General features: G+C 38.5%; 1 protein-coding gene across 1 annotated transcript; it reads left to right on the top strand.

Moving 5' to 3' along the window:
* Positions 1-217: 217 nt before the first annotated feature.
* LOC107842357 (PRA1 family protein H) lies at positions 218-15,095 on the top strand. The gene is made up of 4 exons (XM_016686146.2): positions 218-875; positions 11,659-11,795; positions 14,442-14,513; positions 14,613-15,095. Exons 1-4 carry the CDS (start codon positions 409-411, stop codon positions 14,699-14,701), a joined length of 765 nt encoding a protein of 254 aa, XP_016541632.1. The 5' UTR covers positions 218-408; the 3' UTR covers positions 14,702-15,095.
* The last annotated feature ends 2,550 nt before the right edge of the window (positions 15,096-17,645 follow it).

Below are 17,645 nucleotides of genomic sequence, written 5' to 3'. Positions count from 1 at the left end.
CAAGGAGCAAGATCTCAGATCATGTGTTGAGTCAAAATTAGGTATCGAAACACGAGTCAAGGTCGGAATCTAATATTAAGGTTAGTATATTTTTGTATCTCAAAAGATAAAACTTATTTAATTATGAATAATTATCTAATCATTGGTGTGATGATTTGATATTGACGGGACAACGTGCAAAGCAAGTTAATCTAACTTAAATATAAATAGAGCACAACCAGAGAAGCAAAAAAGAAACCCTAACTGCGAACTCGCAATAATGATTCATGATTTTTGGATAGCACAAGCACAAATTTAACCCCTACGAAGTTGGAAACAATCACGAGACCAAGAATAATGTTATAGTTGCTCATAAAATTTCCCACCAAACACTCCAGATAAATACCTGAAAAACAAATTTCTTTCCCAATGGCATTCTCAGCTAACCCGTTATCTCTAAGCGTACCCGAGTCCGCATTCGAATCCTGGCTCCGAGACACCGGTTACCTCGAAATTCTCGATCAACGAACCACCGATCTCCACCGCCAATCCACCACAACCACCACCACACCCACCACAACCACCACCACCACCGCCATAACTAACTCCGCCACCGCCGCTGCCACTGCAGTTTCAATTTCAAACGGAGTTTTTGTTCTTATATTTTTGCATATTGGAACGTTATTGTCGCTTATTAAGCTTAATCCGTTTGCGAAACTTAATTCCGATGATTTTTCCTGTGATACTCCGTCGTGGACGGTGAAATTCGTTGGGTCGTTGGATTGTTACTCGTTTCCTTTGTCGTCGTCTCAGGCGAAGCTTAGAGTTCATGAGAATGTGAAACGATATGCCCGGAACTATGCTTCTCTATTCGTGCTCTTCTTTGCGTGCTCTCTGTATGCTCTCTCTCTCTATCATCTATACATAGAGATACATTCTGTATGTATGTAAACTAGCCCAGTTTTTTTATTTTCATACCTGAATTATTGGGATTGTGGACCATCACCCATTGGTTAATGAAACACACCTAGAAGTTGACTAGACTAAATGCGCCTAGACACCTTTGTAGACAAACATTTTGTCAAGTCAACGTCTAGGCGTGTTTAGCTAACCGTTGAGTGATAATTCAGGTAGGGAACTCATGTATGTATGTATTTATCTATGTATGTGTATGTTTGTGTGCGTACTTTGGAAACATGTATATGGACATTGACATGTATTTGTATATGCCATTACGATTGTTGTGGGATAGCTTGACTTTGGCCACCGAAAGGGAGCCTTGGAGTAACTGGTAAAGTTGCTGCCATGTGACCAGGAGGTCACGGGTTCAAGCCTTGGAAACAGCCTCTGGCAAGGTAAGTCTGTGTACGATACACCCTTGTGGTGGGGCTCTTTTCCGGACACCGCGCATAGCGGTAGCTTTAGTGCATCGGACTGTCCTTTTTAGCTTGACTTTGGCCACTGCTTTGGAGATGGGGGAGAAGTTGACAACTAAGGGGGCTTGGGAGAGTAGAGGGGATGTGGATAGTATGGGGGAGACAACTGCCAATTGCATTAGGGAGACAGTTAGAGAGGTGTTGGGTGTCTCGAGAGGTTGATGGAACGAAGAAGTTAAAAGGTAGATGGAGACTAAGAAAGTGGCTTATGCAAAGTTGGTTGAGAGCAAGGATGACGAAGAGAAGCAGACGAATAGGGAGGAGTATAAGTTAGCTAGGAAAGAGGCTAAGTTAGCGGTTATAGCGGCTAAGACAGTAGCTTTTGAGATCTTGTATGCTTCTTTAGAGAAGAAGATGAGAACAAGAAATTGTATAGGCTCGGCAAGGTTAGGGAACGAAGGGCTCGTGAACTTGATCAAGTGAAGTGCATAAGAAGAAAGATGTAAAGTGTTGGTGTGTCGTGTTCGTTTAGGAGAATCAGTTTGGATTTATGTATGGTCGCTCGACGATAGAGGCAATCCACTTAGTGAGGAGATTGGTGGATCAGTATAGAGAAAGGAAGAGGGACTTACACTTGGTGTTCATCGACCTGGAAAACGCGTATGATAAAGTCGCGAGGGAGGTTCTTTGGAGATGCTTAGAGGTGAGAGGGGTCCCGGTGGCGTACATTAGAGTTATTAAGGACATGTACGATGGAGGGAAGACCAGAGTGAGGACGGCGGGAGGAGACTCAGAGCATTTTTCGGTCGAGATAGGGTTGCATCAGGGATCGACTCTTAGTTCGTTCCTATTTGTGTTGGTGATGGACGTGTTGATGAGGAGTATACAAGGCGAGGTGCCTTGGTGTATGTTATTTGCGGATGATGTAGTGCTGATTGATGAGACGTGGAGAGGTGTGAATGACAAATTGGAGGTTTGGAGGCAAACCCTCGAGTCTAAGGGGTTCAGGGTGAGTAGGTCCAAGACTGAGTATTTGGAATGCAAGTTTAGTAACTTGAGGCAGGAGGACGAAGTCGTAGTGAGGTTGGACTCCGAGGATGTTTGTAAGAGGGACAGTTTCAAGTATCTTGATTCAAGGGGATAGTGAGATTGATGAGAATGTCGCTAAACGTATTAGAGCGGGTTGGATGATATAGAGGCTCGCCTCGGGAGTGTTGTGCGATATGAAGGTGTCCCTTAAGATTAAAGACAAATTCTATAGAGGCAGTCCGTCCGATCATGTTGTATGGAGCGGAGTGTTGGTCAGTCAAGCACTCCGACATCCAAAAATTGAAGGTGGCAGAAATGAGGATGTTGCGTTGGATGTGTGGGCTTACTAGAGGGGACAGAGTTAGAAATGAGATTATTCGGGAGAAGGTGAGAGTGGCTTCGGTGGAGGACAAAATGCGGGAAGGCTGGGATGGTTTGGGCATGTGATAAAGAGGGGCGCAGATGTCCCAGTTCGTAGGTGTAAGAGGCTAGCATTGGATGGCTTCAGGAGGAGTAGAGGTAGGCCAAAGAAATACTGGAGGGAGGTGATTAGACATGACATAGAGCAGCTGCAGCTTATGAGGACAGACCCTAGATAGGAAGGTGTGGAGTCGCGGATAAGGGTAGAAGGCTAGTGTGAGTGTGTGGGTTGTAGCTAGCAGTCAGGAGAGACCTGATGTAGCCGGGTTAGTAATCCTAGGACTATGTACATAGGTGTCTTTGGTTTGTGAGTGTATGTTACTACTAGGTGAGTGTCCTATTTCTTATTTCTTAGTTCCTATTTTCTTATTTCGTGTTGCCCTTATTTCTCGTATTTCGTATTGCTTTGATTTCTATTTTATCATTTCTTACTCCTTATTTTGGTTATGTCATCCATCCCTTTGTTTAGTATTTATCTTGAGCCAGGGTCTATCGAAAACAACTTCTCTACTTCTTCGGAGGTAGTGGTATGGACTGCGTACATCTTACCCTTTCCAGACCTCACTTTGTGGGAATACACTGGGTTTTTTGTTGTTGTTGTTGTTTTGAATGACGTGGGGGACAAAGGTTTTGTGTTGAGGTATTTGGATAACTCAAAGAGATGTCACGATTACGGTTATTGTAGGCGTATTATGGTTGAGGAGGTTGAAGGGTTTGGGGTGGGTTGCTCCTTGACTCAGGGAACTGTTCTCAGAATCACACTCCCAACAAAAACTAGGAGATGAACAAATAAGAAGTGCAAGAGTACAAAACAGTAAAGGCAAAGGATTCTTACGTGGAAACTCTTTGCTCAAGGGAGAAAAAACCACGACCTGCTTTCAGGATTTAAACTCCACTATATTCAAGCAACCTCTTGAATACATACTTCAATGATTAACCTCTTAATCCGTTGTTTCCTAGCAATAACTCTACAACAACAACAACATACCCAGTGCATTCCCACATAGTGGGGTCGGGAAGAGTAGAGTGTACGCAGATCATACCACTGCCTCAGATGAAGTAGAGAGGCTGTTTCCGACAGACCCCCAGCTTAAGACTTCCTAGCAATAACTCTATTACCAAGGAAACCAAGCAGTACTCTACTGCTTCCACCTCCAACTAACTTTAGCTAACTCTAATTGGACTCCTCTAGCTAACTCTAGCTTAGACAATCACTAACTCTAGATGATTACAGTGAGAGTCACACCACAACACTTACTACAATTATAAGCAAACGTAGGCAAGCATTGAAGTAAAAATACAAAGACTCGACTATAACAAGAAAATAAAGATACAACTCGATGAACAATATGTTTCCTGTTACAGTTCCAGCCTTTGATTGCAGCGCTGCACTTTTTTAGAAAGATCTTTAATTGTGAGTATATGAAAGTGTTAGTTTTCTTGTTGAGGAAGATGAGCGTTATATATTGTGACACAATAAAATCTAGAAGCAATCTCATTGGTTGAGACAAAAGGTGACAACTTTTCACCAATTTTTGTACCATGTGTCAGTTCGACTGTTGACTGTGACAGCGACAGTTGAGCCTAACCTGTTCCCTAATGCATAAAGACCTTTGTTATTACAACAAAGGCTCCAGGGAGTAGGTCCCAACTATGGATTTGTCAATCATCAAAACTAAGGACTTCAACAATTCTCCTTTTTGATGACGACAAACCCATACAATCAGATCAGCATACTCAACATCTTCAATCAATTTCAACACATCACAGCCTACACCTTAGCAACACAACATAAGCAATGAGACCACATACCAGACTAGTTTGCTCAACCAATTCCCCCTATCATTGATGCCTATAAGAATACAGGCATCCTCTACCTTATTCCCCTTATCAATGAGCAGTTAAGTTTCCCAACACCACAGACTGCATATCTACACAACATACAGTATACTACACATATCTACACAACACCACAGCTGACAAACTACGTATCTACAGACTGTGATGCCTAGATTTATCAACCCAGCACCACAGACTGGATATCTACACAACATACAATATACTACACATATTTGCACAACACCACAGCTGACAGACTACGTATCTACAGACTGTGATGCCTAGACTACATTTCTACAGGTTGTGATGTCCATAAGAATGTAGGCATCCTGCACTTTATTCCCTCTTTTGACATCATCGAAAAGGGTACGCAGTAAACCAAGTAGAGATAAGTCATACATGTTAATTCATGGCTATTTAGACAACACTTACATGAGCAAGAGAGGATCAGATATAAACAGAAGAAGTGATAGCACAAGTAAAGTTTCATTCATGCAGACATAATTTTGTACCATAAACTATTCACAAAAATATTGACCATAAACTATTCAAATAGCTGTGCCAATCATTCACTAGGGACAAGAACAGGGAAAAGAGAGGACAATGTTTCACAAAGCCGGTGACATCTCAAAAATAAGGACAGGAGTCAGAAATAACTGGGCTTATGGAGACGACTAAGAAAAAGAGGAAGAAGGAAACCTGTTAGGATGTAGCTCTAGGCGAAAAAAAAAAATCTTAGTCTATGGCTCCCTCACCTTTTCCTGCAGCCCTGCAGGGCAGCATTTTCAGCACACATCCTTCCCTGAGATTGTTCCCACTTCACTTCCCTTTTTCAAAAGCTGCTTTCAACACAACTATCTCTGCATCTCGTAAAGTGAGTGAAGCAGTGAGAGTCTCTATCTCCTTCAATCGTTTCTGTTCGTCCATGAGGTTAGCTACTAAAGACTTGGACTTTCCATCACTTATCCTGAGAATGCGTTTGTGTTTAGAATGCATTTGTGTTCCTCAAGAATTGAGATACCAAACACTTCCTTCACTGAGTTAGCTTTCACCTTCCTACACTTAATGTTGAAGTAGGCAAACACCCTATTCATCTAGAAACCATAGGGTAGCCCATGCCTTCCAACCGTGGCATTGATGACAGTGTTCATATGCTCAATAACAATGGCTGGTAGGTTAACCTTCCTGAACTTAAACAATGTCTCCATTAGGAACAAATCAAAATCTGTTAGAGTACTTCCCGCGTTAGACATGGGAAGTAGTGCCCCTATCACAAGCTCAAGCATCAATTGAAGTTCTCCTTCGAGAACCCATTTCTTGAAGTTTTGAGTGTTGTAGGTATCAACAACACCGCACAGAAACAGAAATTCAGCAAATTTTTTCTCTCTTAATGGATCTAATTCCTACAGTTGGAACACTAAGGATTTCAGAGAGTGTCTCTTAATCCAATCCTATAGCCACACCATTCACTTGAGAGGTTAGGTAGAGGCCATTATCAGAAATTTCTAGGTTTTGATAAAACATTCTTACTTCTTTCTTATACACATACGCCACTCCACCACTCCAGATTCAAATAAGTGCTCCTAATTCTGAAATTGCACTATGTCAAGCAACTCTCATTTTTAGCGTATCGGCCGCAGCAGGATTAAGTACTCTTCCACCCAGAATTTCTTGATCCTTAAGAACCTCGTGCCTTGCCCTTTTTGACAAGCTTGAGTCTGAGCCTGATTCCTTGTCAGCAATTTGTTCTGATCCTTTTCTTTTACCAGTAATAGTGGACACTGGTTTCATAGCTGACAACCCATCTTTCTTTAGAGATGCATCCCTTTTTCGTCTTTCGTTCCCTCCTACATCAGTAAAGTATTTCTCATGATCAACATTAAGTGACTCATCCGTGTAATCACTTAGTCCTTCAAACATCCTCTCAATCTCACTATCCTCACTATCGTTGGTCAGTCTTCAATGTATGCATCTCTCTTAGCACCCATTTCAACTCTGACTGTGTTGCTCCTTTCTCGCATACCTCTTCCTTCAGTGTGTTCCATACAACTTCTACTGTTTCCTGATAGATTGTGAGTGGGTGAAAGTACCATATCGACATCATCACTGCCTTCAAGTGAGTCATTATGCCTACTGGTGAACAAGATTGGTGAGAGAGGTTCCCATTCGGAGGGTTTAGTGTTTGAGACTGTCTGGCTTTGAGCTTCTTCCTCTTTTCTCATGGTAGAATTAGTTGCCAAATGTCTCTTTTGGAGATGGAGTATATGAGAGTAATGAGAGAAGCAAGATCTTTGAACAGTTAGGAAACTAAAGAGATTTAATGTGAGAGAGTTTTGTTTGTGTTGTTTTTCTTGAAAAAGTTAGGGAGAAAATGATCTGATTTTGGACTTTATATATGGCACAAGGGAGTGGTTGAGATTGAAGAATGTGAAGCTTCTGATGTGACATGTCCGGTCGGATGGACGTGTCTGTTGAGTTTAAAGTACAAGAGAATTTTTGAGTTTAAAGTACAAGAAAATTTTTGAGAGTGCGAAAAAGTGATGTGGCACAGTCACTGAATATTTAAATGACAATAGGTGTATATCTGCAAGGATATGATACTGAATTAGACACTTACGACATTCTCTAACCCGGATACCTGCTCCCCAATTCATAGCCATGAGTGGAGGATCATGAAGGTCTCCTGTATTCATGTAACTTCATCCATCTCCTCCCTTTTTAAGTGTTACTTGACCAGTATCCTATTTTTCTTTTTCTACTTAAGCCACATTATCATCAGTAATAATCCAACTCTCATCTTGATTCTATCACTAAGTAGACATGTCTCCTTTGAGGATGTTCAACAAGGGGATATCTTCAAATATTCAATCATGAGCTCTGAGCAACCATAGTTATTATTCATGAGCTGGTTGCTCCCCCTTGTCGTCTCTGCATCATCAATCACTTGTTCGCCTTGGGAACCTATTTAAGTTTGGGTTCCCAAAAGGGTGACAGAGGAAAAATGTGCTTTTTCCTTGTCCAGGTTGGAAATCTTTTGGCAATCTTTGGTTACTCCTCCCGTTTGAAGCTGTGGTTTTGAAGGGACCATCCTTTCCACAATGGATGCCTAAAACATTACCTTTGCTCGTTGCATGTCTGACTAAAGAGCTGGGTCCATCTTCTTGTTTGTTGTATCCCAATCCTTTGTTGCTACTGGATTCCTGGCCGAAGGAGACAGACAGTGTTTGTGAAGATGTAGTCCACTTGTGAGCTTTCTCAAGTTCAATTTTCGACCGAACTAGTGTTCTCAAACACTGTGTTTCTATCAACTGAAGCAGTCAGTTTAACCTTGACATTTGTCAGTTCTTCTTCCAGCCGAAACTGGATTCTGCTCTCTTCACCTTTACCCTTGAGATCCTTCTTGGAGATCTCATCTACTATCTTGTTCAGCTCATCATTTTCACACGTAAGGGCCATAAAAGTTGCTTGTTGCTCTGCTACTTGCACATTTAGTTTCATTGTGTCATGTGCACATTTTGACAGTTCTTCCATCAATCTTCTTTCATTTGTGAGTTTAGCTACTTGAATGCTCATCTTAATTACCTCTTCCTCACACTTTTCCCAGGCTTCTTTCAGATCCTTTTTATCTTTGACAAGATCATTTAAAGAGTCAATTAGTGCGGAGGCAAGAGATCTTAGCCTACTCAAGGAGTAATCTTCTAAACTTTCTTTAATGTCATGGAGAGTGGTAGGTTTATCTTCACTTTCATCAGTATCTGCCATCAAAGCAAGGAGTGCATTAGAGACTTGCACTTTCTCGTTTATTACTATGATGGAAATGTCTTCCTTTTGCTTAGACTCAGTTGAGTCACTTGATGAGTCATTCCACAAAGCTACAAGTACCTGACTAGCTTGTCAGCCTCAGTTTTCCAGCTACACTTCTCTGTGACCCTCTGCTTCTCTCTTTTGGACATATCTTCAGATTTTCCTAACGCTTTGAGAACCCTTTCTACAATGCGAGCTGTTTCACTTCCTCTTGAGGTGTAAGCAGCTTGTGAAGCCTCCCTATCTCAGGATCCGTTCTAAGTGTTAGCCTTATTACGGAAGACCTTCTCGGATACCAAATGAAGGGTTTGGGGTGGGTTGCTCCTCGACTCAGGGAACTGTTCCCAGAATCACACTCGCAACAAGAACTAGGTGATAAACAAATAAGTGCAGGAGTACAAAACAGTAAAGATATAGGATTATTACGTGGAAACTCCTTGCTTAAGGGAGAAAAAACCGCGACCTACCTACAGAATTTAAACTCCATTTTATTCAAGCAATCTCTTGAATACAGACTCAAGGATTAACCTCCTAATCCTTTGTTTCCTAGCAATAACTCTATTATAAGGAAACCAAGCAGTAACTCTACTGCTTCCACCCCAGCTAACTCTAGCCGGACTCCTCAAGCTAACTCTAGCTTGGACAATCACCTAACTCTAGATGGTTACAATGAGACAGTTACACCACAACACCTACTACAATCGTAAACAAGCGTAGTTAAGCATTGTAGTAAAAATACAAAGACTCGACCATAATAAGGAAATAAAGATACAACTCGATGAACAAGAGGTTCCTTGTTACAGTTCCAGCCTTTGATTGCAGAGCTGCACCACTTTAGAAATATCTTTAATTGTGAGTATATGGAAGTGTTAGTTTTCTTGTTAAGGAATATGAGCATTATATATTGTGACGCAAGAAAACCTAGCATCAATCTCATTGGTTGAGGCAAAAAGGTGGCAACAACTTTTCACCAACTTTTGTACCATGTGTCAGCTGGACTGTCGACTGTGACAGCGACAGGTGAGTCCAACCTGTTTCCTAATGCATAAAGGCATTTGTCATTACAACAAGGGCTCCAAGGGTTTTAGGAAACAGGTCTCAAATTATGAATTTGTCAATCATCAAAACTAAGGAATTAACAGAGGTTAAGGGTGCTATTCGTAGGATGCGTCGGGGTAGGACAACTGAGCAAGACGAGATTTTGGCAAACTTTTGGCAGAGCACTGGTAGGACAGGTATTCTCCTTGGTGATGGATGTATTGACTAACGCATTCAAGGAGGAGATGCCTTGGTGTATGTTGCTTGCTGATGACGTAGTGCTAATTGACGAGATCCGGGGAGAAGTTAATGATAAGTTGGAGGTTTGGAGACAGACTTTAAAGTCTAAAGGGTTTAGGTTGAGCATGACTAAGACGGAATACTTTGAATGTAAGTTCAATGATTTGATGCATGAGGTTGACGTGATAGTGAAGCTAGATTCTCAGACCATTCATAAAAGAGATAATTTCAAGTATCTTGGGTACATAATTCAGGGGAATGAAGAGATTAATGAGGATGTCATGCACTGTTTGGTGCAGGGTGGTTGAATAGAGGCTCGCTTAGGGAGTGTTGTGTGTTAAGAAGATGCCTTCTAAGTTTAAAGGTAAGTTCTATAGAGTAACAGTCCGATTGACTTTGTTGTATAGAGTGGAGTTTTTGCCAATTAAGAACTTTCATATCCAAAAGAATGTGACAGAGATAAGGATTTTGAGATGAATGTGTGGACTTACTAGGAGAGATAGGGTTAAAAATGAGATTATTCGAGAGAAGTTGAGAGTGGTTTCGGTGGAAGATAAGATGCGAAAAGTAAGACTGAGATGATTTGGGCAGGTGAAGAGGTTGGTTATAGATGTTTTCAGGCGGGGTAGAGGTACGGTGAAAACATATTGGAGGGAGGTGATTAGGCCTAACATGGAATAGTTACAACTTACGGAGGACATAACCCTTGATAGAAAGGTATGAAGGACGCGAATTAGGGTAGGGGGTTAGTGGGTAGGAGTGCGTCCTTACTAGTAGGGAGGAGGGATTTGTATGTGTCTTGTAGTTTCTTGTTTGTGGTGTTTTAGCGATGTTTGTGATTTCAGATTGATAGTTTATAGTATTATTCTATGGATGCTTTATTTATTCTATTATCTAGTGGTGTGTCTATTTTGTTGTTTGTTTTTATGTTTTTTCTTTGTTATATTGTTATTTGTCCTGAGTTCAAAGTCTATTGGAAACAACCTCTCTCCTTCATCGGAGGTAGTGGTATGGACTGCGTACACTTTATCCTCTTTAGGCCCCATTTTGTGGAAATACACTGGGTATGTTGTTGTTGATTATTAACAATTTACATTTAAACCCTTAATAAGAGGGTGTGGAGGTTGAGGATTTGGGTAGAACACTAGTAGTAAATAGTTCTGATTTCTTTGGCTAGTAGTATTAGTATTATATTCGGTATTTTTATTATTTTTCTAGTATCACTTGTCTCTCTCTACCTGACAAGGTAAAGGTTAGGTCTGCATACACTCTACCTTTCCGAGACCCCACTTGTGGGACCATATTGAGTATGTTGTTGTTGTTTGAATTTCTGCAATAACTTGAATTGTTGGCTTTGTTCTGAATGCTCTCTGCCGTGGCTTAGTATGAAATGGACCCAAATGGAGTGGGATAGATATAGAGAATTCCTATAACTTACTAGAAGTAATATAGGATTGAGTTGTTAGTTGATTGATTGATTGAGTTTTGTGGTGAGAACTTTGAGGTTCTTAGGCTTTGAGAGCTAAGTAAGGCTTACTGGGAGTACAGTAGATTTGGATAGAACTTAATTTAAGTTATAAAGCACTCCGTACTTGGTTCTCTTCCTTTCACAAGAATATATATATTTGCATGACATAAACATGTATGTAGACATTTGATATGTAGTATGTGATATATGCACTTTCGAAGCTTGGGTTTTGGATAGGACAACGTTTCAGTTACTGAGTGATTTGTTCAAGTTCTTTAGAATTTAGATTTCAGAACTTGTACTTGTTAAATCTAAAGGATGTTAAGAGTTTGGAGATTTGAAGACAATACTTGGTCTGAATTTAGCAATATTATGTAGCTGAAGGATTTCAATTTCAGTTGCTTGATTTTTGTGCAATTTGATTGCTTTGGTATTGATTGCATTTTGATAAATTTTGGGAAACAGGTACCAAAAGCTGCTTGCCCTTGTAGGGTTGATATCATGTTTGGCACTTTGGGATTTATTAAAGTTGTGTGGAGATCGCTGGGGATTAGAGCAGCGCCCAGTTTTCAAACAAAGCTTGATTCGCATTGCTCAGTGTGGTGAGTCAATATTCTTGAGTGCTTATCCCTTCCCCCTCCCTCAAAAAAATGACACCTAGGGTGCCACTGTCTTAATTGATTCAGGTTCAGCATTATATCCGTGTATATTGGTGATGGATAATATGATCCTAACTTTGTCTGTTTTAGCATTTGCCATGTATTTATCCTGCTAGTTCTACGCACGTGCATTGCACGTTTCCTATGTTAATTTTTCCAACTCATTCAATTGGCATACAATATTCTTTGAAACATATTCATGTAATGAGTAAGAGAAAATGTAACTGAAAAATACAAGTTCATTTTGCAAAATAGTATAGATCGATATTTAAAGCTGCAAAGGCGTTACTTTATAATTGCATTATTCTGTCACAGAGATTGAGGAAATGCTTAAATTACCTGCTCATTATAAAGTAAATAAAAGACATCAATATTTTCTTTTTGTAAAGTAGAAACAACTCAATAATATTTGAATGCTCAAACTAAATTATTACATGTTAGGATAATAATATGTGTCTATACTTTTCTGTACAATGATATATAAGCTGAATTCTGAAATTCATAACTCACTATTTAATTTCTTAAGTTGTTACTCCCTCCTTTCCTAAATTTCTTAAGTTGTTACTCCCTCCGTGTCCTTGCTAAAAATAGATGTTCCTTAATACTTGTTATTTCTCAAAACCAGTGCATAGTTAGTTGTTTGTTTCCATCTTTACCATAAGTAATAAATATGAGAAGATACTAATATAGTACAAAAACGAGAAGCGTTAAATAAAGATGAGTAATAAATAAGGGTAATTTAATCAAATTTGTTAATGTTTTTCTAAAGAAGTGTGCAACTTAAAAAGGTGACAACTAATTAGGAATCGAGGGAGTATTGTTTTTAAACTTTTAATTCAATAAATTATTACTGAAACAAATTATTTATTTCTAAAATATGTTCATGGCAGATTGCTTGCAGATCCCTATTTTTTTCTTGAACTTTTGCTAAAAGATTTCACCCTTCTTGTAATAGGAGTAATGCTGATTACCAGTAACACAATTAAACCTTCAAAAATTAACAGATGCCTACTCATTATAATGTAAATCAAAGTTATATCAAATCTCTCTTTACATAAAGTAGAAACAACTCAAGAATATTTAAATGCTGGAGCAAAAATATTACATGCTAGGATAATAATGTGTGTCTAAACTTTTCTGCTAAATGATTTATTAGAATTGCGCCTTAAAACAAAATTGTGTTGAAAATTCTTAAAACCTTAATAAGAAGAGGCGGTAACAAAGTTTATTTTGATCTCTAATCGAATTCTGGACTCCAACAACTCGAGGTATTTTCTTCCTCTTAATTTGTTGTTTTTCCTAGGAAAACAAATAAAATATGAAAATTGTTAAACTAAACTCTGATGTCACGGCCCATAAAAATGGGGAATAAGAATTGAGAAATCATTTGTTGCCTTCTTGTTTCTATTTTTCTAATTTGCATTCCTTCAACCTTTCCGTTCATATATTTACTACTCCTAATTAAATACTCCATCCATTCCTTTTTATTAGCTTCATTTGGGTTGGACAAATTCCCTAATAAATCCCTTATCCCTATAAAATTAAAAGTAATTTTACCAATATACCCTTCATTAAATGTTATACCTCTTTTCAAATTAATAATGATTACATTTATTGAACAAGGACATAATAGGAAGATTATGATCAAACTATTCTTGAAAGATTAAAGGAGCAAGTATTTAGGAATATAATAGTGGTAGCAAAGGTGTGCTTTAAGTGCACTTAAGCCCTGAAGCGACGCTCAAAACATGTTGAGCACTTCGCCACGCTTTATTTGCGCTTTACTGTTGTTATCCAATTTTAAAGACATAGTTTTCCTTGCCAACGAGTCTTTTCTGTAGTATCAACATCTTCTTCCAGTTCTTGAGTTTATGGTACTTCTTTTTTCATAGACCATTTCTTTTTCTTTTTTAGTTTTTTCTCTTTTCGTATATTTCATCTTCAAGATTGACCCTCTTTTCTTCTTCTAGTATGCGAGTCCTGCTCTATTTATTTTGACCTTGAGCTTTTTTTTTTGACTTCTCTTTGACCATCTTATTAGAGTTCCATATAAAAGAAGATAAAAGAGAAACTTTTTATGGTAAAAAATACTGTCGTCTTAGTTAGTATTTCTCAAGAAGAAAAGAGGGGATTTGTTGAATTTAAAATATCCAATTTCACCAATAAGATACAAAGGCTTACTTCACATTTAGGATTATGTTTCGGGATTTTGTTGAAATCACATTTTAAGATGTTTTTTGTTAGATTAGTATTGTCTGATATTAGATATTGAAATTAGTAATTTTCAGTACAATTAGTAGTAATTTTTGTTGCAAGTTTAAAATTAGTTCATGCATGTTAGATTAATTTTGTGTCTGGTTGTTGTATACTTCATTTCCATTTTCCAACAAGCGTGCATATTAAATCTTGATTCACACTTTTTGTTTAAAGCCCAATGGTCTTGTTGCTGTTGTTCTGCTTCTGTCTTTTCAAATGTATACTGGCCTGCTTTTGTTTCCCTAGATAATTTCGAGTATTCATTTATTTTTGCAACCAGAATTTTTCTGATACTCTATAAATTTGAGAACTGAGTTAGCCTTTCTTGTGCAGCAACTGCAGTTATTCTATTGTGTACCAACGTTCCAGTGGCTCTCTTTTCAGCTATTGCAGTCAGTTATGCAGGTATGTTAGCTTTCGTGTCCAATTAGTTATCTTACTGTCTTTTCATCTTTTGCTTTATTCCTAATTTCAAGAGCGTATGGCTAATCGATGCATTTGCAGTGATGATTCTGCATGCCTCATTTAGGAAGCTGACCCCCTCAAAACAATCAACTTCAAAAGATGGAAACCGGAGAATCGATAGAAGTTGATGAGTGATTATTAATGTCAAATCAAACAATACCGTAGTCGTCTGGGGAGAGGGTAACCTGTGTTTACAAGCTAGCATACAACTCAGTTCATGAGTACATCTTTCCATTTGAACTGAGAAATTTCTTCTAGTCAGTCACACTGTATGAAAAGTTTTCATTATTCGGTTTTAGGCTGTGCATAATACCTATACAATGCTGAAAAAAAAAGAAGACTAGATAAGATTGTAAATGGCTGTAGAACCCTAAAGAGAATTAGCTTGGACCAATTGCAGTGTACAATCCCTTCGAGCCCTCCAGATTTGTACCTTAATTTGTTGGCAATCGAAGAAGAGAATGCTTTTTAATTGCTGTGAATGGAAAAGAGTACATGACTCATACTGTTACTTACCCAAAACTTGGATTGAAATGCTATCCCCTTTTGTCTATGAAAGATGTGGTATTCCAAAAATTTGGTTCTTGTTTCAGTTCATCTGCATGGTTGAACTTCCAGGAAAAGAACTTCGAGTTGGGAGGGCGATCCTCCTGGTGAGAATTGACAGCACCCCAAAGTAGAGTATATTAAGGCACTTGAGAGAACCATGTAGAAGGAACTTGGCAAAATGACCCTGTAACTTCTGTAACTTCAGGAGAAGGGTCCTCTCTCTCTCTTCTCTCTCTCGTTGATTAGGAAAGCGCCACATAAATCCCCCCTCAAGTAGGGATGGCAATGGTGCGGGTGCGGTGCGGGTTTTTACTAAACTCGCAAGTTTTAAAACTGCACCGCATCACATTTAAACTCGCATAAACCTTCCCCACATTCATACACGCGGATAACCGTACCGCCCCATGTTTTTATTGTTTTCCTTTTTTTTTTTGAAAAATTTGTAACTCTATTGAAAATCATTATATTTTTAAATCTACAACTAAAAAATAATAACTAATTTTTATTATATCACTTTTCACTAAAAAATTATCAAAAAAGTATAATGTGTACAAGTAATGATCAATTATCATATTTTTATTCAAATGAATAGAGATGTTAAAAAAACTACTAGAAAATTATTTATTTGTAGTGTAATGCATGTAGTTTTAAGTATCATAAAATTTAAGTAAAGAACACGTATAATTTTAGGTATATTCACGAGAACAATATTAATTTTTAGCTTTTTTGTTAATTTAAACCCGCATATACCCGCACCGCACCATTTAAAAAAATATTTACTTTAACCCGTACCGCACCCGCACCACACCGCATAACTTAAAAGCCGCATCGCACTGCATAACTTAAAACCCACACCGCACCACACCCGCACCGCCTCATTGCCATCCCTACCCTCAAGGCACGATTTTGAGAATTTTTTGAAAGAGAAAAAGACATTCATGTTCTCTCTCCCTGATCTGCAGGACTCCATTTAGAATTTGTCAAATGAATGATTCAAAGTTTGGTACTCGCTCTACATATGGACGCAGGTAATTCAGACAGACCAAAAAATCTGGTATTAACTTGAAACTGCGAAAGCTTTGAACAACTACACTAGTTCTCTGAAAAACTTTGTGCAGCTGTTGAACAACTTGTTGCAGTTGTCGAACAACTACGTAGTTGTTCAATAACTAGGCGCAGTTGTCAAACAATTGCGCCTAGTTGTTCAACAACTTGCGCAGTTGTTGAACAAATACCAAAATTGTCGAACAACTGGAACAAGTTGTTGGGGCAAAAAAACTTAAAAAGAAAAAAAGTTGTTCCTCCCACTTAATTAAAAAAACTTGAAGGACTCCCACTCAATTGGACAACTTGGAAGTCCTTTTTAATCCAAAGTCCCAAGTTTGTCTCCTTGCATGAAACCTTTCGTATTATCTCCCTTGGAGTATATACCATTGTGTGTACTTTGGTCTTAACAGCATACTTTTTTTTTTAGGAAAAAAATATGAGTAGCAGCAAACTGAAGTTCATGAATAAGCTAAATAGAAATACTTTAAAAAATTTATGTGGAATAGCAATATTTTAGTGCCTCGTTATCCTTTCTTATTCTACTCTCTTTTTCTCTTTTATTTCTTTTTTGGTAAATAAAAATTTTATTTCACCAAGTAAGATATTTACAAAGCTAGACAGAGCTAACAGTCTCTCAAGGGATAAGATCATACAGAAAACCAGTAAGACTCATACTAACACCACCTATGGAGTTACTACTGATTGCTAAGAATCAAGAAAAGTCCATCCAAACACCTAATAGAAACAAAGGCAGTAAATAAATTCAAGGCATAAAATTTAGTTGCTGTAGGGATGCAATCCATTTCTTTTGCTGCCTTCCTCGACTATGTATGTGCACAACTATCTCCTTGCAAATTTTATCAGGCGTGAACCTCCCCTGCTGGAATTTGATTTGGTTTCTTTCCCTCCAGATTATGCGGATCACCATAGGAAACACACAACATAGGATAACACATTTTCCTGATTTTCTTGAATTCCCATCCATGATTGTAATTTGCACCACAATCCACTTGTAACTGGATATTCAAAAAATAAGTGATCATGTGTTTCCACAACATTTTGATAGAAAATAGATGAAGTATCAATAGTAATCCCAAACTTTGCTAGTCGATCAACTATAGCTAATCTTTTCAACAATACAAACCACCGGATAAAATTATGCCTTAGATGAATGCTTGTGCGAAGAATAATGCTTTTTCAAGGTACTTTTGGCAAGTCAGGAAGCATGGCTAGATACAGTTTTTTGATGGAGATCCTGTCTTTCACTATCAACTGGCGTAGTTTTGCCTGAAGGTTACCCTGCAGCCCAGGTGCAAGCATGATAACCTTCCTTGACTCATTCACTTTCTTTACAATCCAACTAGTATTTTTAGGGCTGAAACGGTCCTAAACAGAAGCACCTTTGATATAGTAGGTATGCACCCATTTTTTCCATATACTGTTAGCCTTTGTAGCTAAGGTCCACAATTTCTTAGC

This window comes from Capsicum annuum, chromosome 9 (genome assembly GCF_002878395.1).
Source record: "Capsicum annuum cultivar UCD-10X-F1 chromosome 9, UCD10Xv1.1, whole genome shotgun sequence".
NCBI classification, from domain to species: Eukaryota; Viridiplantae; Streptophyta; class Magnoliopsida; order Solanales; family Solanaceae; genus Capsicum; species Capsicum annuum.
The sequence above is the reverse complement of the archived record's forward strand: the minus strand, read 5'-3'. Positions and strand labels throughout refer to the sequence as shown.

Coding starts and splice junctions, on each gene's coding strand:
- LOC107842357 (XM_016686146.2), top strand. CDS start 409: ATGGCATTCTCAGCTAACCCGTTATCTCTAAGCGTACCCGAGTCCGCA. Junction 11,796..14,441: donor GATTCGCATTGCTCAGTGTG/GTGAGTCAATAT, acceptor TTTCTTGTGCAG/CAACTGCAGTTATTCTATTG. Junction 14,514..14,612: donor TATTGCAGTCAGTTATGCAG/GTATGTTAGCTT, acceptor ATGCATTTGCAG/TGATGATTCTGCATGCCTCA.